This window comes from Odocoileus virginianus, chromosome 26 (assembly GCF_023699985.2).
Source record: "Odocoileus virginianus isolate 20LAN1187 ecotype Illinois chromosome 26, Ovbor_1.2, whole genome shotgun sequence".
Lineage (NCBI taxonomy): Eukaryota > Metazoa > Chordata > Mammalia > Artiodactyla > Cervidae > Odocoileus > Odocoileus virginianus.
Window position 1 is genome coordinate 43,707,827 of NC_069699.1, and position 21,120 is coordinate 43,728,946.

General features: G+C 48.2%; 1 protein-coding gene across 18 annotated transcripts in view; it reads right to left on the reverse strand.

Moving 5' to 3' along the window:
* The window catches only part of CACNA1D (calcium voltage-gated channel subunit alpha1 D), a 336,899-nt gene that overhangs the window by 68,746 nt on the left and 247,033 nt on the right, over nt 1–21,120 (reverse strand). For 17 of the 18 annotated variants that reach the window (XM_070455913.1, XM_070455907.1, XM_020885971.2 and 14 more), the window contains 10 exons: nt 18,266–18,426; nt 17,104–17,329; nt 16,766–16,973; nt 13,864–13,984; nt 10,352–10,466; nt 9,807–9,876; nt 8,902–8,968; nt 7,886–8,033; nt 5,404–5,533; nt 2,200–2,259 (listed from right to left, as the gene is read on the reverse strand). In XM_070455913.1, the coding sequence (XP_070312014.1) occupies nt 2,200–2,259; nt 5,404–5,533; nt 7,886–8,033; nt 8,902–8,968; nt 9,807–9,876; nt 10,352–10,466; nt 13,864–13,984; nt 16,766–16,973; nt 17,104–17,329; nt 18,266–18,426 (1,306 nt within the window). The remainder of the gene's footprint in view (nt 1–2,199; nt 2,260–5,403; nt 5,534–7,885; nt 8,034–8,901; nt 8,969–9,806; nt 9,877–10,351; nt 10,467–13,863; nt 13,985–16,765; nt 16,974–17,103; nt 17,330–18,265; nt 18,427–21,120) is intronic. The other variant, XM_070455904.1, reaches the window with a different exon arrangement.

Here is a 21,120-nt window from a genome sequence, read left to right on the forward strand (position 1 = left end):
TGGCCTCACACACACTGTTGACAAAGACAGTGGCTTCATCTCCCCAGGCCCCACGCTGCTCTTAACAGCCCCGAGTGACATATCCATTTCAAAGGGCTCCTATAAGTCCAGCTACTCTGGCATGTGCCAGGTGTGGCTCAGAAGCTGTTATGCATACCTCACCTGCTCCTCACCTGCTCTCTAAGCCACGGCCCCAAGTGCCCGGAGCCCACACTGCGGGTCCCCACTGAGCTTTCTAAACAAGGAGCTTAATGAGCAAATGCCCCAGAGAAAAATCTGAAAAACACATGGAGTTACTGCTTATTTTAAAAAAAGATGGGGGAATTTTCAGATAAGTACCAGAAAGGAAGAGCTGGGAGTTAATTATACTGGACCACATGGAACTGCCAATAATCAATCCTCTTTGACCCATAAACTACAACAAAAAGCCCACTTCAAATGTAACCCAGTAACCAAACAGCCTTCCAAACCTTCCCCAGGCTATCAGGAACCACCTTTCCAATGTCAACTGCTTCTCAGAGAGTCTCCATTTTTGGAATCCCTCTTGTTTCAGCTTATTTTCCACTCTCTAAGATTTCTTCAAAATGAAGATTGATTTGGAAGATTTAAGTCACTGAGGCAAATACATAGAAAGTGCAAAGCAGTAATTATGGGGGTTTTTTCTTTTAAACAAACCTGTATCTCTTTGACCTGAAGCCCAAGAGTACCTACACTTCATTGATCAACTTAAAAATATGGAAAGGAAAATAAAACCTCAATTAACCAGGCTAACAGGCTAAGGATGACATTTCCAAATTCAGTCCGAGGAGACGGCAAATTACCAAAAAAGAAAACTCAGGATGGAGCATAGGCCAGGTGGGCACTGTTGCACCCCACACCCCGTGCCTTCTGCTGCGATGCCTGTCACCATGGAGACGGTGGTAGAATCTGCTCACCGATCCAGGCAGCATCTCACTTCGGACCACATTCAACCACATTTACTGACCTGATGGCAGGAAAACGAACTCAAACATCTAGGAGATTTTTAACAAAGGTTTAAACAGAGGTTGGTTGGTCGGTATTGTGCTAATATTTTCATTAGCCAAAAAAAAGAGAGAGAAAGAAAGTAACTAAATAGTCTTATTGCCTGGAATGTTAACTGAGGTTTCATTTTACAGAAGATTTTGTAAAGAGCCCAAGTTCCACAGTAGTCTACATGAAAATACTTCTTTTCTGTCCTGAGATGCACACACAAAAACCCCAACATGGTTTAAAGAAACTTGTGGTTACAAGTCCCCATTTCCCTGAGTGCCTCCCCACCAGGAGATGTCGCAGGCCAAACTACCCCAGGACATCAACGATGCACGCCCCTGGGCAAGTCTGGGGTTCTGGGCTGTCCACTGTAGGTCTACAGACTTCCAAGTCCATAGAAATGGAGGATGGGCTCACCCAAGCTGGCCTTCAAAACCAGGACACAAACCACATGCAGCAATGGCAACTGGCAGCTCATGCATGGGCAGTACATTCTGGGCACCCTGTCCAGAAGGTGCTCTTTTTGTTTGTGTAAATGTAAGCCCATCCATTAAAACAGATATATCTTAACACAGAGAGACCCATGTTATCTTGCAAATCTTGTTGCAAGAAAATAGTGTGTTACTATTTCAGGGCACCAAAAACATAATGCAGTCAAAGAAACAAGAGAGACGTTTCCTCCCTCGGAGGAAGGCTTTTCCTCTGACTTCGAGGACAGGAAGGGTGGAAGAAAGTTCACACACAGCATTGGATCTGTTGTCAGCTGACAAATTTCAGAGGATATTAAAAAAAAGCAAAATATAATTCCCAATCACTATTAGGAAGCCAAAATAGCTCCCACATGCATTCAAGGGTTTTTTGAAGAAACAGCAACAAAAGGTTGAATGGTTATAGAAAAAAAAAAATCCTTTTTTTTTTTTTTTTTTAAAAAGTGGAGGTTGATCACAGAGGACAAAAACTGAAAAGAGCCAAAAGCACATCACGTGTCTTGGCCGTGTGTCACACACAGGAGCAGGCCCCTGAAACACACTCCTGTGAGACCTGTTACCTTTAAAACGATCTCAAATGCAAAAGTACCAGTGAAGACATAATCTGCATAACCTAGCATCTGGAAGGTAAACAAAGAATTGCCAGCATTATTGCTACTGCTGCGTTAGAGTACGCAAGGATCCATGAAAAAGCCGTTACCTTCAACAGGATTTCAACAGTAAAGATGGCTGTGAAAGCATAGTCAAAGTAACCCAGTATCTGCAAGGCACAACACGTGGAGATGAGAAAATGGCATCCGGACAACTCCCGACAGCCACACACCCACATGCGCTCAGAGACCCATCATCCCGGAAGGAGCCTGTCACCCTGGAGGGAAGTGCAGAGATGCTCCAAGGGCCCCACTCGGTCCATCAAAGAGCTCTGGGCACACTTACCTCCTGTGACCACTCCTGCTGACTCCCCTCCCAGCCCTGCGTTCTGGGCAGCAGAGGCTCACTTAGGCAAGTGTTTTATTAATAACCTTTGTTCATCGGCACACGATGCTGATAAGATACTTGTGGTGTCAGATTAATTAGTCTCACACACATTTTAGATCTTTAACTGCCCTTTTGGTAGAATGAAATATGCTGCCCTCCAGCTGACCTTCAGATTGGAGGGAAAATGTAAACAAAGGTATAAGTGGTGTCAAAGGGGGTCATATCCCCTCTAATTCCCACCCATTCAGTCAGGGAGCCAACACCTTCCTCCACCTACGTGCCAGAAATCTGCAAGAAGAGTTTCACTGATCCTCTTCCTCCTGCCTGCTCCTCTGTGTCTAACACTGCATTCTCTCTCAAGGCAGGTTTTCTCCTCGCTGGGCCCATTTTATCAACACTCCCCAAAATACCACCGACTTTCTAGCCACTGCAGTCCTGTATCCCCTCCTGGGGTCCCTGCTTCTCCACAGATCTGCAGGGGCAGGAGGGAGGGCAGGCGGACGGCAGCAGGCGTCAACTAAGGACGCTCACGGGAAGTCCTCCGCCACAACAGGGCAGCTCGGACCCTCCGGTGGGACCGGCCACCTTGGCTGCTTATCTTCATGACAGTTGGGCTATGCGGTTTGGGGGAACTGAAGAGACCAGCGCCGGAAGGTAACCCATGGAGCCCACCCGGGCTGACTCCGTTCATTTCCCAGATGCGGGTGCTGAGGAGAGAGGCATCTGCTCAGGCCAGGCGGCCAGTCTCTGCATCACCGAGCACGGGGCCAGGGCTTTGAGATGCTGGTTGAGAGCCCTGGACCCTGCTGTGTGCATGTGGGACCCACCCCAGGGGAGTCCTCACTGCTGGGAGACTAAGCCGAGAACCTCTGCTTCAAACTTCGGGTCCTCCGCGAAGTTCTCTCTTCAGACAGCATTGTTCATTTTCCAAATTGCTTCCATTTGGGGATTTATTCTGGCCAGCCAATTAAAGGTCTTTTCCGGGACACCACGGAGGGCGCCCCCAAGGAACCCTGTCCCTCACCCTTATCCCCTCCGAGGTCGCAGCAGGTCTCTCTGTGTGGTGAAATCGGGTGGGGAGCCAACAACCCAGCCTGGTACTGACGGCCAAGGCTCTCGGACTCAGGTTGTTCTCTGCTCACTCTGCCTACTTTTTCTTTTTCACTAATAACTCAGCTAAGGTTAAAAAAAAAAAACACTGCTAGATCCCAGCTATATGATGTATCTAAGGCAGTTAAACTCACACACAGAAAGCAGACGGGTGGTTGTTGGGGCTGGGGCAGGTGGACATGGGCATAAAGCTCCCTACATAAGGTGAGTAAACTCTGGAGATCTGCTGTCCAACATGGTACTCAGAGCTACGGATACTGTCTTGTATCCTTAGGAATTTGTTAAGGAGAATCTCATGCTAATTGTTCTGACCACAGCCAAAGAAAAACAGTGCAATATTTTTAAAAGCAAGACACACATTCATGTGAACACCTATTTAAAAAGAACAATAACATTTGCTGGAAAAAGCATGAGGGAAATAAACCCATGGGGAAGTAATTACAATAAAAATCAGAACATGAGGCCCGCAGGTAAACAAACTCTTGGTCAACCTGTGTTCTAGGACCAGTTTGTGACCTAGTCTGTCACACAATGGTACTTTTTCCCAAAACAGCTTTTCCCCTTGTGTCTCATCTTTATGATGGAACTGATGACATCCTATTGGGCCCTGTTCCATCTGAGCATTTAGATAGAGACCTCAGGAATCTTAACAAAAGCTGTAACCCCTGGGTACAGGTTGAGACAGGCTCAGGGCTCCATCTTTACGTCACCCAACCATGCTTTGAGGGGAAGATCTTTTCATCTTCATATCAGGATGCCCATATCTCATCAGTCTCACGGACTGGGTTTGCCAGGCTTCAAACCAAAAGCACAGGAAATGGAAAGACAGCACAGGGCTTGGTGGTCACAACTGAAATCATGGGGCACCGATCTGTTGACTTGTCTAAATCCAGAAATTTCAAAAATCTCTTGTACAGAAAGAGGTACCAACGAGGCAAGGCAGCGACCTCTGACGGCCTTGCACACGTGTGGGCCTGCCTCCCCGGGCGGCTTTCTGGGAAATCAGCAGAAACGGCGCTACAGCCTCGAGGCCCGGCAGTCAATAGGCTCCCGTCTTCTGAAGCTGTCTTGCCTCTGGATTGTTCTCAGTGCTGACGGCTCACCTGCTGAGACTGAACCGCTCAGGCAGGAACTGACTTAGGTACCAGTCTCTGCCCAACACAGATGCGAGGCAAGGGAGTCAGGCCTGAACTATGAAAACTGATTAATAATAGAAGATTAAACCCTCTGTTCTCTTCTGTAAAGCCACCTCCTGCCCCAAACTAACCGAGACCTGGGCCTTCTCCGCTGAAGGCCTCAGGTCCCCTATCTGTCATCTCCCTGACTTGTATTTCTCATCAGTAACAGTAGCTGTGTGAATGTGAGTCCATATAAGATAATTCTTCCTGCCAACCCCAAATAAGAGCCCCCCAGGCATGTGACACACCAGGTTTCGATTTTATTTTCTCTCTGCTGGATGCTGCCACCAGCAGGAAACCTCAAAACAGGTGTGCACATGAATTTTGACTGGGAAGGGGAAAAGAGGAATCAAAATGTTGGCAGTGATGCAGAGAAGCAGGGCTCCTGAATACACTGTTACTACTGAGTATCTGAAATGAGGTGTAAAATATATAACTCAATAGAGGTTTGTGCCCATAACAAAAAACCTCTCTGGCACAGACAAATCTGCAGCATAAAATGCCTGCAGGGGAAGGAGGCGCCCCCTCGAGCTTTGACCCTCGTGGCCCCTGCAGGCCCTGCCTGGACGCCGGCCTCTGCCTGAGAGCCCAGTGCTGACCCGGGGGGCCCCGCCCTGTCATCCTCGCTGGGGGCTTACAGTGTTCCGGAAGGAGTGGCTGCGGATGGGGTCCTCAGCGGCGAGGGCGGCGCTGCTCAGCATGATGAAGACGAGGATGAGGTTGGTGAAGATGTGGTGGTTGATGAGCTTGTGGCAGCCCACGCGGATCCTGCAGGAAAAGCCACCGCACGGATGAGCCCCGGAAGGGCCCGAGCCCGCCGGCCAGCGCTCTCAGCGCGCTGGGGCCACTCCGTGGTGACGGACCAGGCGGAGCACGGCTGTCTGCGTGCCGCCCAAACCTCCACCCAGCAAACTGGAACCACCAGACCATTCTTTCCCCGAAACCCTGAGGCTTCTGTGTGGACAAGCCCCACAGACCATTCACCGTGTCCTGAAAAGCGGGGATGCCGCCCTTCTAAAGGTGAAGAAATGGAGGCTTCAGCTAGTGAAAGAACTTTCTTAAGGTGACCCAGCTATGGGAATTCCCTGGCAGTCTAGTGGTTAGGACTCTGCGCTCTCACTGCCAAGGGCCAGGGTTTGATCTCTGGTCAGGGAGCTAAACTCCCAGAAGCCCCGTGGTATTGCCACCCCAAGTCCCCAGAAAGGGGACTGAGCTAGTAGGGGACCAAGGCACATTTCCAATCCAGGTCTGATGGTGACACTTCCCCACTGTAACATGAAGCCCAGCAACTCCCATCTCCTGCCTTGGAACACAGACCGAGGTCAGAGTTCATCACAGCCGCTCACACAGAACAGGGGTGACCCCAGCAGTCAGGCTGCAGCCTGACCTGACCTCGGGGAGCGGGGTGTGTGGACATCCTGTCAGAAGTGCTATTCTGGGGGCAGCTGACCCACAACAAGTGCTGCTGAGAAAGTCAAGAGGAAGTCACATCATCATATAAGAATCTCACAAGGATCTCCCTGCTCCGGGTGAGGCGAAGCCATCGCAGGCTCCTCCGGTCCCATGAAACAAGGAGGGCAGCATAGCACCCCAGCCCTGGCCCTCACAACAGCTCCGCAGGCCGTCAGAGCCTCTCCTGATGCCCCTGACTTCCCAGGGACTACTTAGTATAGTCACTGCCTGACTTCCCTTAACCTCAGTATTTGACTTCAGAACTTCACTGTTGGGTTTTGGTTTTTTTTTTTTTTTTGGTCTATAGCATACATGCAGGTTTTCCTTTGAAAAGTTTTTTCCACTTCAAAAACCAGAAGTCAACTTTATATGAAGGTGATGTCTTGCTTCGTTTTTTTCCCTCTGGGGCTGCTGAATGCCTGGCTGTGGTCCCTGGAGGGCTGGCAAGCTGTCAGCAGCTGGGGAAAGCCTGACAGTGCTGTGAGGGCAAGAAGTGCTCAAAGCTTCGGGGGCAAATGGAATTCATTCCTCCCATATAAGCAGACACAGTAAGCTGCAGGTGTCAGTGAGGAGGCTGAATAACTTTTTAAAAGAGATATGCAAACTCTCAACAATGACGAGCTATAAAAACTACCATCCAGGGATTCCTGGAGGTCCGGTGATTAGACTATGCCTCCCAATGCAGGGGGTGCAGGTTTGATTCCTGGTCAGGGAGGTAAGATCCCACATGCCTCAAGGCCAAAAAGTCAAAACATAAGACAGAAGCAATATCGCAACAAATTCAAAAAAGATTTTTAAAAATGGCCCATAAAAAAAAATAGATTACCATCTAATCTTCAACTCTGTAAGAACTGTACCCGCCTTGCTTCTCCCTGTGTCTCCCTGGCGCCTGAGAATTTACAGATTTCTCCTCTGACAGCCCAGAACTGCTTCTGCAATTCCAGCAACCTTTCCAGGAGCCATCTATTCCTCCTGGCATTTCACTCTGTCCCAGATGATTTAAAACCTAGAAACCAGCTAGTAAACACATCTCTTCCTCTTACAGTACTTGTGAGTAATTACCAAGTTCCTGGCAAGCACTGGATCATTTTAACAGGAGAAATGCTATTTTAAGCAGGCTATCACGGAGCTGAACTGAATAGCTACCACTTATAAAACATCACTGAGCAATATTGGTATATCGCCATCAAACTCAACTGGGAAGTGATCGGCTACACTGGGCCTCTGAGTGAAGATGTTCAGGAAGTTGGTCAAAACCCTCAACTCCCACAGCATCTTACAAAGAAAGGATCCTTTGGATGGAAAACACTTCACAGGTGACGACCCACAGAACACCAGAGCCTCAGTACCACACCACTGCCGTCCCAGTGCGGGGGTGTGTGGGAGCGGGTCCGGAATAGCACTTCTCCCAGGACCTGGTAACCCCCCTATAGCCCCTGTCCGGGTACAGAAAGGCCAGGAAAAGATGAAGAGAGGGCAAAGGCAAGGCTGGAACAGGACAGGGGTCAGTGGGAACGGGGGGCCTCAATGCTCAGGCACAGAAACGGGCTGTGAACCATCGTCCCTTGCACTGCCCACCCCCCAACCCCCGGCCCCAGCCACTCTCAAGCAGTCTGCAGGGTCCTGGGGGAGACAGGGCAGCCACGGGGCTAGAAAGTGGATATTTACGGGTTGGTCTTGCTAAGAATGAAGAAAGCGCTCCCTTCCGGGATGGGGGCGATTTTCTCTTTCATGTTCAACTCAGAGATTCTGCGAGGACGAGGGCCAGCAGGAACCTCGGGTTCATCTTCTTCCTCCTCCTCTTCCTCTTCACCTACTTTAAAGGAGACAGTTTTTTTTTAATAGGCATGAAATAAGGCTTGCATTTGGGTTTGAACGCTCATTTTCAACTTCACATGAAAATGTAGCTTAAACTTTAACAATGCATATCAGCTTACACAGGGCTTCCCAGGTGGCTCAGATAGTAAAGAATCTGTCTGCAATGCAGGAGACCCATGTTCGATCCCTGGGTTGGGAAGATTCCCCTGGAGGAGGGAATGACAACCCACTCCTGTACTCCTTCCTGGAGAATTCCATATAGGATCCTGGTGGGCTACATTAATCAAAACCCTCCAAATATGAACTGAGAGTGTATGGGTTGGGGCTGAGACGCGTTCTCATCTGGCGAGTGTGTGCCTTTGCAGGAATGAGGCCCCCAGCAGTTTAAGGTCTGAGCACCAGGCGAAGGTGCCAGCCCCCTAGCACCTGGCTGCTTCCCCAGCAACCTCCACACTCAGCTTCAGCCTGATAAACTGTGTAGGGTTTCAAGTCACACACTGTCAGTCTCCCAGGCCCCCTGACTTCACAGGACCTTCCTCCAGCAGCCCGTCAAGTTCCCAGTCAAGGTGCAAGTGGCAGGTGAGTGTTGACCACTGGCCACCTCCTACAGAGACACCCAGTGCAGGCTGCGCATGCCCTGCTCCCCCTCCATGTTCTCTCTCCATCACGGGGTGTCTGGGTTTCCTAAGCCACCTGGGAAAAACCAGAGCTAACCAGCCCACAAGGGGACCGAACCCTTGGCCTCGGCAGCCTCAGCAGCCCTGCGTGAGCCCAGCTGGGCTGGCCACAGACCCAGGCGCTGATCAGCGTGAGGACGAAGCCATCACTCAAGAGCTGAGAGCCTGTCTCTGGTGTCCGCCGCATACCTGGCACATCACAGGGTGGGTAGGGGTCCTTGTCCTCATCCTCTTCTCTGTAGTCATCAATGGTAACCTGGGAGGACAGAGAGGTCTTGGGAGGAAGGGAGACTCTGACTTAAGTGGACTCGAGAGGGGCAGGTAAAGACCTAACTCTGCCATTCAGCACGGGGTAGGGGTGTGATCTCCAAAGTGGGTGCTGTGTGAGTGTATCAGGAGAGCAGGTACCCCTAGAGGATGCCCCTGCTTCAGAGAGAAGGTCTGAGGGCAGATGAGGAGCAAACTGGTGTCACCCCTACCCAGCCATGGACAGCCAGCACCACCCAGCACTGGTGCACATGCTACATGAGAATCAACTTGCAGGTTCCTGTATCCTTGCCAGACTGTGAGCCCCAGGTGAGTGAGGATCTCACTGGTGTTGGTCAGTCCTGACACACAGTCACCATTCAGAAAGGATTTACTGACTCAGTGAATAAACCAACAAATTAAGGGAAAATCCACAGCTGACACAGTGCCTGAGTGTTCACGGTAGGGCCCTGAGTGCCCAGACCCTCTGATCCTGAGACACACCCCACCAGCCCTGGGGACAGACATCTATTAGCAGTCTTTGATTTCAGTCCCTACTGAGAAGATATGGACACTGGTCAGGTGTGACCACACCATTCCAATCAAGAAAAAATAAGGTATCAGACCAGTTAAATATGTATCACACCAGCTCTCTGTTTGAAGTACTGTTAACAACCAGTTAAGTGTCCCATTTCACGTAGACCCTCCTGGAAAGCCAGCATCTGTGATGCGGTGCTACACTTTCACTCTAAAATAGCACACACAACACTGCCATGGTATAAAGGTGATACATTTATGGTGATATCAACAGAATTATTTGAAAACAAAGCGGAAAATGTAACCTATACCTTGTTGTCACTGTTGGCTATCTGGTTGACTTCTGGTTTGTTGTTCTTTTTATTTTCCAGACTTTCTTTTCTACAGAGAAGAGAACAGAAGGAACCAAGTAACCATCCTGTTTTATATAAAAAAAAAAACTAATCAGGATTTTGAATCAACAGCGGCCCTCTTAATTGGGAACAACCCTAACAGCAAGAATATAGCACAACCCACACTCAGTTCATCTCAGTGCACTGGATTCACAACACAGATCATCTTATTAGAATTCTCATTCAAGGGCTAATCAGCATTGGACGCATCATTTATTTTACGATGCCAGAATTAACTGCAGAGATTCATTAAGCATGGGGACGTGACTCGTACTTTCAGCTTCAAGGGAATGAGAGCCAAGGGCCTGGGATCTGCCCAAGAGTCCATCTTTTTTGGTCAGCCTCTTAGGCCAGCCACCATCCCCAAAAGCAGTAGCACGGGAACCCCAACAGGTCGCACCTACGACTGGCTCCCTGGGTCAAAGCCTTCATTCAGCAAACCTCCCCAGGGCAAAGGTGGTTACCTGGCAATCTTTTTCCTTTCCTTTTCTTCAGCTTCCTCCTTCTGAGCAGTATTCAAACTTTCAGCATCAGCCAAATTGTCTACTGCAATGGCCAAGAAGACATTCAGTAGAATATCTAATTTGAGAATGTTAAGGATGAAACATGGTTCTAAATACAGGGTCAACAATGGCAGTGTCACACCCCTGTGCTCGAGAGGCTGGTGACAGGTTGACTGTCCCCTAGTGCTATATTCACTTGGTAAAGCCAGGAGATTGGAGCCCCATTTTACAAAAACAACCAGAGCCTGTAGAAGATAAGCTAGCCAGAACCAAAATTAAGATTCACTAAAACCCATGAAAACCTACAAATGCCAATATTTCCCTTTGTGTGTGTCTTACCTGTGTGTCTGTGCATCTAGGTATCTACTGGTATGAAACACACTGCATAAAATAATCTGTAACATAAATGTAATGTTTTTACCCATGTTGCATTTCACTTTATGCACTGTGTTTTCTTTCTTCTAAAACATGCACACCCACCACCTATCTATCTGGGGTGTGCTGTCCAAAATAAGACCCCAAGAAAGGCCATACCTTATTCAAATGATGATCACACAAGGCAGTCTGGGCCTTTCTCATTTGAAATGACCTTCCAAGTCTGCAGATAACTCATTCATTCATTTCACACTGACTGACTAGAGCACATCTAACTTACTGCCAGATGTGCTGGCCTGTTCTTCTGCATTGTCACACAGTGACTACATCTTTGACTCTTGTGGTTGATTTTTACTTTTTTCCAAATAGTAGAAAGTTAGGTAACTGGACAAGTTACTAGCTTTTCGGCTTTTACTATAATGTTGTTTCTATAGTTTCCTTGAATGACTGAAAAAAAACAAAAAACAAAAACATACTCTGAAGATGCCTGTTTCTTACTTGCCAGCAGTTAGGTACATTTTGGAGAAGCATAGGGATCAGAGGGCAACAAACAGGTCAACGTGATTCCCTTCTCTCACTGATGCTTCCCTCTGGCTGATGCAAGGCCATCTGCATGCAAGACAATGGGAGCCCAGGAGCCCCTCGACAGGAGTGGCACACCACGGTCCCACGCGCCCAGAGCAATCTGAACTCTCATGTGGGTTGCTGAACATGTCAACAAATACAACCTAACAAGGCACTGATAATGAGCGAGCTTCAGGGGATGTCATGCTTGACTAACCTATTCAAGTCTTTAAAGAGGGTAGAAATGTGAGTAGATTCTATTAAGACTGTCAAAACACCTCTGATACTCTAGGATTACTCATTAAACAGAGCTGCAAGGCAGTTTGTTCTGGTCTGGTCGATGATTTGGCAACATGAGCTCTCCTCTGATGAACATGGGGTAATTGTGGCTCAGAAAATGATCAGTGCTGGGAATAACTGCACTGAGAATTCCTACTAATGACGGCAATGAAGAAATACTGTGTCTCTAGTCTAACAAGGACACCAGATTCTTTCAGCAGTAGAAAGCAAACCCAGAGTAACAAACCACAGGAAAGTCTTACAAGATTGTAACAGATGGTTTGCAAGAGCAAATACCCAATAGATGTATTTAGAGGTATTACCCACCAGACCCTCCTAAACACTGGTGTGCTGTGGAATTCACCTGACAAGACCTGCCAAGCACCTCTGACATGCTGGTTACAGTTCTGGGAGCTGGGGACATGAGAGGAAACAGGACAGACTGGAGGCCTGGCTTCCAAGTAGCATCTATTCTAGCTGGGGAGACAGACCACAAACCATTTAAGGACTGCAGAGAGTGATACACCCACTATAAGAAACTACAACATCTAACTAGAGGGAAAGTGGCTAGAGAATATTTCGCTGCAGATTGGAACCAGTATATGACTGTGGCCTAGAGAATTAATCATGAGAAGAACAGAAAAGAAAATACTGATCATTCATTTAACAAACACTGAGCAAGAGCCAACTGTGCATGATCTTGTGGTGTAAGTCACAAAGACGTGACTACAAAAAGAGACTGCGGACTCAGGAAGCTTATCGCCTAGTACTAGTTGGCAAGATGGAGAACCGCACCCCAAACTCCAGCAGGAGCCGCACGTGATGAGGGGAGCATGGAGAGAAGCTGGCGGGAGAGCTCCCCTTGGGGAGGGGGTGGGCAGTGCGGCTCCCCGCAGCAGGATTTGTGTGTGCTGGGAGACAGGCTTCCGCAGAGGACTCTGAAGTACAAAGCGTTGTTCTCACAGGTTTGCACTTGGGTTTCCACCCTGAAGAATGTTCACTGACAAGCCAGAGGAAATGAAGGGGAAAACAGCCCAACAGACTTCTTAGAAGAAGATTCTAGACTAGGATTCTTTAAAATACAAAAGTGAAGACCAAGGGGCAGTATTCCTACTTCGGTCCAAACTGTTCTTTCACTAAGCATTAATCAAGGAGCTCCACGTGCCAGGTCTGGTGCCAGGGCAGGGAGGGCACAGAGAGAAAGCAGAAAGGGGCTGAGTGACGTAAAGGGAGGTCTGAATTTTCAGAAACCTAGGGTTACAGTGACTCTGGTAGGGAAAAGGAAGAAAACAAGTCAGGGAAAGCACAACAGAGCAGCTGGCCAAGGGACATGTGATCCCCAAAGACGTACAGAGCAGCAGAGCAAAATGAGGATCAGGGGACCTCAGATCAACCCACTGAAGATATGTCCCCATCCATTCTGAAGGGTCTTAGGAAGTCAGAGATGTACCCCTAACCTTTTAATGGGGCTTAGAGTGGGCCACCCCAAAACATGCCAAGGTGGCATGTTGATGACTTTGAATTAAAGTTATGTGAGAGACACCTGGTACAAGAAGAATATGCTGACCCACATCTGTTCCCCTGAAAGCAGGTACCAAGCTCCCTGAAAGGGCCTACTCCCTAAGACGGGAGGACAGTGCTGGCAATAGGGGATCTGAGGTTGAGAAGGCTTTACAAAGCTTGTGACTTCTCCATTACTTTGCTATCCTAAGCAAACACTCGTTTTGTCAAATCTTCAGAAATAATTGATATTGTCTCTGGAAATATACGTGAAGTGTATATGAACAGCCTGCTTTGGTTATTTCTTAGGTCCTATACCTATGGGGTCTTCGTATGTATGAAATTAAATGTTTTCCTATTAATCTGTCTTACGTCAATTTGATCAGTAGCCAGTTAAAAGACCCTGGAAGACAGAGAACGCTTTTCCTCCCGACACTCTCAGGGAGACAACACACAGGGCACAGAGTTTCGTCCTGAGCCGTCCCTTGGGATGCGATGCCACGCGGAGTGGGTGACCACTGGTGCAGCCCACGTGCCGCCTCAGGTTGCCTCCGTGGCTGCTCTCAATCCTCAAGGCCTGGTGGACACTCTGCCGCTCCTCTGCTGTCCCAGCAACAGTGGAGGACACACAGGAGTGGGGTGAGGACGCTCACTTTCCCATCACCCTGGCCACCACTGCCCCCACCCCGGGGAAACTTGGAGAGGAGGACAGCATATGGTGACGACAAGGTGGCCCCGGTCAGCCAGAAGGATACAGTTACCGCAAATGAAGAGGATGATGAAGTAGATGCAGACGATCATTCCAGAAGATGATGGGCCCCCATATGCCATGATACCGTCATACATCACAGCATTCCAGTCTTCGCCTGTCAGGATCTAAGAAGCCAAAACTGGGATCAGCGGGCAAGTGGACTCACAATTCCCATGATTCTCCCAAGCTCCTGGGGCTGCCTGGGTCTGGCGTACGCTGCCTTGCACAATTCAGTTTGCACAGAACAAATGCATCCATCAATCCATAGTCTTCAAAACATTACACTTAATTACACAAATACACGAGTTAATTATTCCAGTGAAAATAAGATAACATTCCACATAAGACGTGTGTACTCTTTGACTGCACATTCAGCCCCTGCTGATGTCTCTCTCCAGGATCGCTGTCTGTCTGTACATTTAAACACAAATATTCATACCTGGAGAAAACAGGCAGTTGGTATCTTATTTATTTATTAGAAATAGAGGGTATCATACTCTTTGAATTTTCTGCAATTTGTTTTTTATTCTCTCACTCAATGATGTATTCTGGAGACCCTCTATGTCACAGGATCACTTCATTATTTTTAACTGGTGCCTAGCATTCCTCATGCTTAATCAACTGTAGAAATGGAAAATCATATCTACGATGTGAATCACTACCAAACAGAAATTTGCCAAATGATTGGAAAAGGTAAAGCAATTCGTACAGAAGGAAATATAAATGGTTCCTGGTCACATGTAAAGATATTCAACCTCACTCCTAACAAAAGTAATATCAATTAAAACTACAATGAGAGACCACTTTCATTTACCAGACAGGTGGTGATCAAAACACTATGCTGAAAGAGAGTGAGGCGACAGACAGAATCCACCCCCATCTAGCCTTAAAGAGAAGACTTAAGCAAGAGTGTCAAAGTTGAAAATGGACACACCCCCTTCAAACCAGCAATTCCATTTGAGGGGATTTATCCTATAGATCTAATATCACACACGAGCCCCACGATGTGCATTCAAGGCCATCCACTCAGCCAAGACACAGTGGAATATTCATTCACCAGCAGGAGACCAGTTCCATGAATTATGGCAGCTCAACCAGTGCTCTGTGACAACCTGGAGGGGTAGGATGAGGAGGGAGACGGGGCGGAGGTTCGGGGCGGGGCGGGGTACATGTCTACCTGTGGCTGATTCATGTTGATGTATGGCAGAAACCATATAGTAATACTGTAAAGCAGTTATCCTCCAATAAAAAATAAATGGAGGCAGCATTGAAAAGGAAGAGGCACCTTTTTATAGACCAATAAAAAAGACTCTTAAGGACACTTTAGGTGCTAAAAAGAAAGATGAAAAAAGCATGGAGAATGAGCTACCATCTGTGTGAATTCATCTGATTGTAGGTAGACAAGTAAATTTATTTACGTCTGAGCAAATACACTGGGAGAATACAGAACAATCTGCTTAACGGTGGTTGCCTCCCACAAGGGGAAATTGGTGGCTGGGTTGGAGACAGACCTGCTACTTTATATGCTTTTCTAACATTTAAATTCTGTGCCATATACATGTACTACAAAAACCACCACCGCCATGCAGGTTTCTCTGAAAGTATCAGAAAAAACAAAACAAAACAAAATGAATGACTCATCAGTGGCCAAAAATTAAGTTAAATTCAAAAAGCTGAGCTAGGGGACTTTCCTGGTAGTCCTGTGGCTAAGAATCCTCCTGCTGATGCAGGGGACACAGGTTCCATCCCCGGTCTGGGAAGATTCCACATCAACGCGGCAACTGACCCATGTACCACAGCTGCCGAGCCCATGTGCTGCAACTGTGGAAGCCCGAGAGCCTAGAGCCTGTGCTCGGCAGAGAGGACACTGCAGTGAGAGCCTACGGGCTGCGATGACAAGCAGCCCCTGCTTGCCACAACTAGCGGAAATCCAAGCACAGCAACGAAGACCCAGCGCAGCCAAAACTAAACAAAACTGAGCTATATTATACTGTACTGTGATAGACCAGGCCTGTAGAAGTGGCAGCAATTCCATTCTCTTCAAAACGTCCCAGTAGGAAAGAAACTTAGAGATCATTCCTCCCAGGCTCTCAGTGACTTTACAAAGTCACAGCACTGAGCAATGGAAGAGCCACCGTGGGGGTCAGGCCTCCCGCCAGGCTGCCCCGCCCGGCCTGCAGGACTCGCTGGCATTACATGTGAAAAGCAACAAGGGCAGATGGGTTTTTAAAATTCACCTGCCAGGCTCTGTCCAAGGAAGGCCACGATACACAAGGAGGGGGGTTTGAAACATCTCAGGTGAGAGCCGGGTGGGGTGGAAAGGCTGGGCCTCTGAGGGCAGGGCCACCTGTGAAGCCCCAACCCTGGGGCCTGCTTCTCAGCCTGATGTCCGCCAGGGCCCCGCCAGCACAGACATCCTCAGAGTCCGTGTGTCCCCATTCCACCACACGAGGGAGGACAACAAAGGGACTGCTGTTGTCGCAACTGTTTGGTCACCCCGATTCCTGACCACACACCACAGCATCAGGGCTTTAGAAGTCACATCTATGCATAAATCCGTTATAGCCAGGATTATAAAACTTGCCTGCCATCAAGAATGAGAAAAGTGCAAGAAGAGGATTTTAGACCCTATGAAACCCCAGAAACCTCATACAGTCAAACACAAACATGGTGTATATTATTTCATAAGACATCCAGTGGTCTCACAAACACATGAGATCACAGCACATCCCTCTGGACTTTGATGCAAAATAAATGACTTATATGGCACAAAATTAATCAGAGTGTTATTAGGACAGAAGTTGCTGATACTGTGATGATGGAATCATTTTGCCTTGTTGAGTTGTGGACAGATGAGAAGGTGTCTCCAAAGGCGCCGCCCAGGGAGAGGAGGGCGGGGCACTCACCTGGAACACTGTGAGAAGCGCTTGCGGGAAATTATCGAAGGTGCTCCGCTTGGTTTGCGTTTCATCAAAATTAAACTTGCCGCCAAACAGCTGCATCCCCAGCAAGGAGAAGATGATGATGAAGAGAAAAAGCAGAAGCAGCAGCGAAGCGATAGATTTCATGGAGTTTAACAAGGATGCCACCAAGTTGCTCAGGGAGGTCCAGTGCCTGCAAGTCAAGACAAGGGGGTGAGCCTAGGGCGCTGCCTGGGGTGCAGCAGATGGTCCCCCCAAGTGGGGTCAGGGCTGACCACCACCCACGGTCGGGAAACCCCTGCAGCAAGCGCACGCATCCTCACCTGGTCACTTTGAAAATTCTCAAGAGCCGCACACAGCGGAACACAGAGATGCCCAGGGGAGACATGATTTCCAGTTCCACCAGGATCGTCTCGGTAATTCCGCCGCACACCACGAAGCAATCAAACCGATTGAAAAGAGAGACAAAGTACGCCTGGAGACCCAAGCTGTACATTTTGACCAGCATCTCACAGGTGAACAGAGCCAAGAGGACTTTGTTAGCGATATCTGGAAACACAAGGAGCACGTGTCCGTGGGATCTCACCGTGGGAGCAGCTCTGACCCCTGTCCCCCCACCTCCCTCCACACCAGCTGCGGCTGGCAGAGCCCCAAGCTCTCGGTCCGTGGTTTTGCTCCTGCCCTCTTCACAGGTATGTGGCAGGAACACCCGTGGTCCACTTGTCTTCCAGGCTCCAGTTCTGCTTGTGCTACCACCCAGACGTGCGCCCCCTGGAGAAGTTCCTTGGTTTCTCTGGGGTTCACTTTCACTGGCAGTACAATGGGGAAGGGCAGCTTAACACATAATCTCTGCGGCTTTCAAGGCCTGAAAGCCTACAAGTCTGCATTTAGACCATCATATTATTTTTGTTTGTTTCAGTCACACAAGAAATCTGTCTGGTCTTGCTTACAGCCCCAAGATCTAAGAAGCAGATGCCTGTCAAGGTCACTTCAGAAAATGCCACCCAGCAGGCTGGAGAGTTGAATAGAAACAGATTTGACTTGACGTCAGGCACGACTTCACAACGGCTCAAAACTGTCCAACTAGGAATGGGGTGAGCTCCCTCACCACCCTGCTGGGGCTTTCGAGGTGGGCGAAGAGCCACCACTTGCCAAGGAAACTACAGCAGAAAATAAAGCTTCCAGTGGGCACAGGGAGGAGGGACATAGGGTCCCTTCCAGCTGCCAGATTCCTTGATCCCACACAGGGTTCAGACAATGAGCTGCCCTGGAGTCATTAGCTCCAAGGTGCATCACACACCACACAACCCGGACCGCACACTCTCGCCAGGTGCACCTCTGCCTGGCTCTGCCACCCTCCAAGTTCCACTGCTCACTGGAAATGGTCCTGGACAATCACATGTCCATCCGAAAAGACTAGACTGCAGCTGGGCAGCCTCGGGGATCCCCTGTTTGGAGCAAAAAGGGAATGGCTTCTGCTTATACCTTGAATCTGTGTCAACCAGTCAGGCTGGTTGTAGTGCTCGGAGGAAATGGTTAAGGTGTTGAGAAACACCAGGACAATGACCAGCCAGTAAAACGTGACGGACTTCACGGCGGCCCTACACCTTCTGCGACTGAAGCGGTTCCAGCGGCGCCAGCGGCGGCTGCAAGAGAAGCAGACGTTACCCCCGGGATGACAGACAGACAGACGCAGCACCTGATCAATATTGCTAAGGAAGGACTGCACTCTGGAGCTCCCCACCAGGGCTGGGGTGCAGGGAGGAAAGATGAGAACAAATGACACAGAAATGACCCGACCTCATAAGACAAATAACGTTGGTTTTGAAATATGACTTCTTAACAGCACAGTATTGACTTGATCGTGCTATCAGTTTCCTTCCTACGGCTTCAGATAACCCCGTAATTTGTCATATGCAGCCCTCGAGCCAGTCAGGAAATCTAGATGTTCAGAGTCACCAGCTTGTACACATCCACAGTTCACGTGCCCACCACGAGGCTCTCAGGTCTGACTGAGCTGTCAGTGCAGAGAGACGCCAGCTTATCATCCACATCTCTTGCAGCACCTTGATCATCATGTGGAATTTATCCAGCAGCCAAGGGCTCCCAAACCTGAGTTTTCCTTTTAGGGAACCCTTCAGTCCTTTCATAAATCTGGGAGGTAGCTCTGGAGCCAGAGAGAGTCATCAATGCTGAGTAGGACATGAGTCTTACTCCTGAGTCATCAGGTGCCCTTTCTAACTAGCGATGCTCAAAATATACCTTTAGGAGGAGAGCTAATATTGAATCATGTTTCCATACAAATAAAATGAACTGAGCCAAACAGACAAGCAGCATGTTCTCTACCAATTCCCAGTTGCAGGATGTAATTAGAGTATTCTCTGCCTCAGCCTGTCTCCCTACGGGAAACATTCCCTGCCACAGGATGCTTTGGTGAAGGGGGTCTCAGGGAAGGGCTGGCCGAGTAGCAGCGTCAGCCCACTCCAGGCTGTGCTCACAGACTGGGGTGGTGGGCGCCTCCTCTAGCACTTGAGTCAGGAGAATCTCCAGGCTGTGTCAAGGCTGCAGCCCTGGCTGACTCAGCTGCACTGCCCTGCTGAGAACACTGTAACCCAGGGACCAATGAAAGACTTGTGCCAACTCTTCGGCAAGACCTGGAACAAGCGAGGTGCATTGTATTCCTGCTCTTGCTATGTGGGTTTCCGATGGCAACAGCAGCTGGAAACGTGATAACCAGAGTAGAAAAATTCCAGTGAGGACACTCAAAACTGTTCCCACAAGACTGGGTTTCTCCATGATGCATAATGCAGTACACACAAGCAAGGTGGCCTGAACGACATCCAGCCCTGGTGGGTTTGTTCATGCTGCAGGGACAAGTGACAGGTGTCGCCCACGTCCAGGGGAGGCACGGTCTGTGGCCCTATCCTGTAACAGTATGAGGGCTCTAAGAGTATAGCAAGTGCTATGCCCAGGGTACTGGGTACAGGAGGAAGGAGAAGGGAGCTACAAAAGAGCTGAAGGGTCAGGGAAGGCTTCCTCAGAAAGCTGAGGTTTGGGCTGGCTCTCTCCCAATAGCTGAATAAGGATTAGCCAAGGGTGGACAGGGAGGGGCAGGTCACTCCACTTAGCTCCTGCCAAAGAGACTTGGGTGGGAGGAACTGGAGTGTGTGGTCCATTTGACAGCTGGAGAGCAGTCCAGAATAACAAAGTGCAAAGTCTGGGAGTGGTGTCTAAATACCCCAGAGGTCAGAGGGTGATCTGGGGGCCAAATTACGAAGAAATTTAAATGCCCTCTGGCAACAGGAAATTCATGAAAGTGCTTTTCATTATGAAAACGCTGTTAATTTTTTTTTTTTTTTTGGCCTCGCCACACGTGCTGTGGGGTCTTAGTTCCCCAACCAGCGATTGAATCCGTACCTCCTTCATTGGGAGTACACAGTCTGAACTACTAGACTACCAGGAAAAGTCCCCTTAATTTTTTTTTAAGACAGGTTTATTAAGATATAACTTACATATGGCAAAATTGACTTCTTAGTTCTAAAGTCTGTAATCACAACCACAGTGAAGATGTAGAACATTTCTATCACTCAAAAAAATTCCTTCATGGCACTTTATAGTTAATCCACTGCTCACCCTAGCCTCTCAAAACTACTGATTTGTTCTCTTTCTCTATTATTTTGCTTCATCCAGGATCCTATCAACAGAATCATACAAATATATAGCTTTTTGAGACTGGCCTCCTTCATTTAGAAAAAGCTCATTTGTGATCCATTTGTGTTGTTGATCTCTCAGTAGTTTTTTCCATTCTTGTTGCTAAGTTTCTGTCCATCATATGGATGAACTATAATTTGTCTACCTTACCATCTGATGGGCATCTGAGTAATTTACAGCTTTCAGCAATTAAAAATAAACATATAAATGTTGTATTTATCAATTATACATATATAATATTTATGAATATAAACATTCATGCAAAATTTTTTGTGTAGGCATCTATTTTCATTTTTCCTATATAAATACCTTAGAGGTGAATTGCTGGGTCATATGGTAAACATGCTGGACTTTGTAAGACACTGACAACTTGCTTTTAAAATGGCTGTGTCACCTGACCTGTAGCAGTGTATAAGAATTTCCACGGATTTGCATCCTTGTCAAAATGCCAGCTTTCAAAATTTGATTCATTCTATAGGTGCGTCATGGTATCTCAACTGTGATTTTAATTTGCATTTCCTAATGACCAGTGGTCATTTCATGTGCTTATTTGCCATCTATATGGACTATAGTCTGTCAGGCTCCTCTGTCCATGGAATTCTTCAGGCAAGAACCCTGGAGTGGATTGC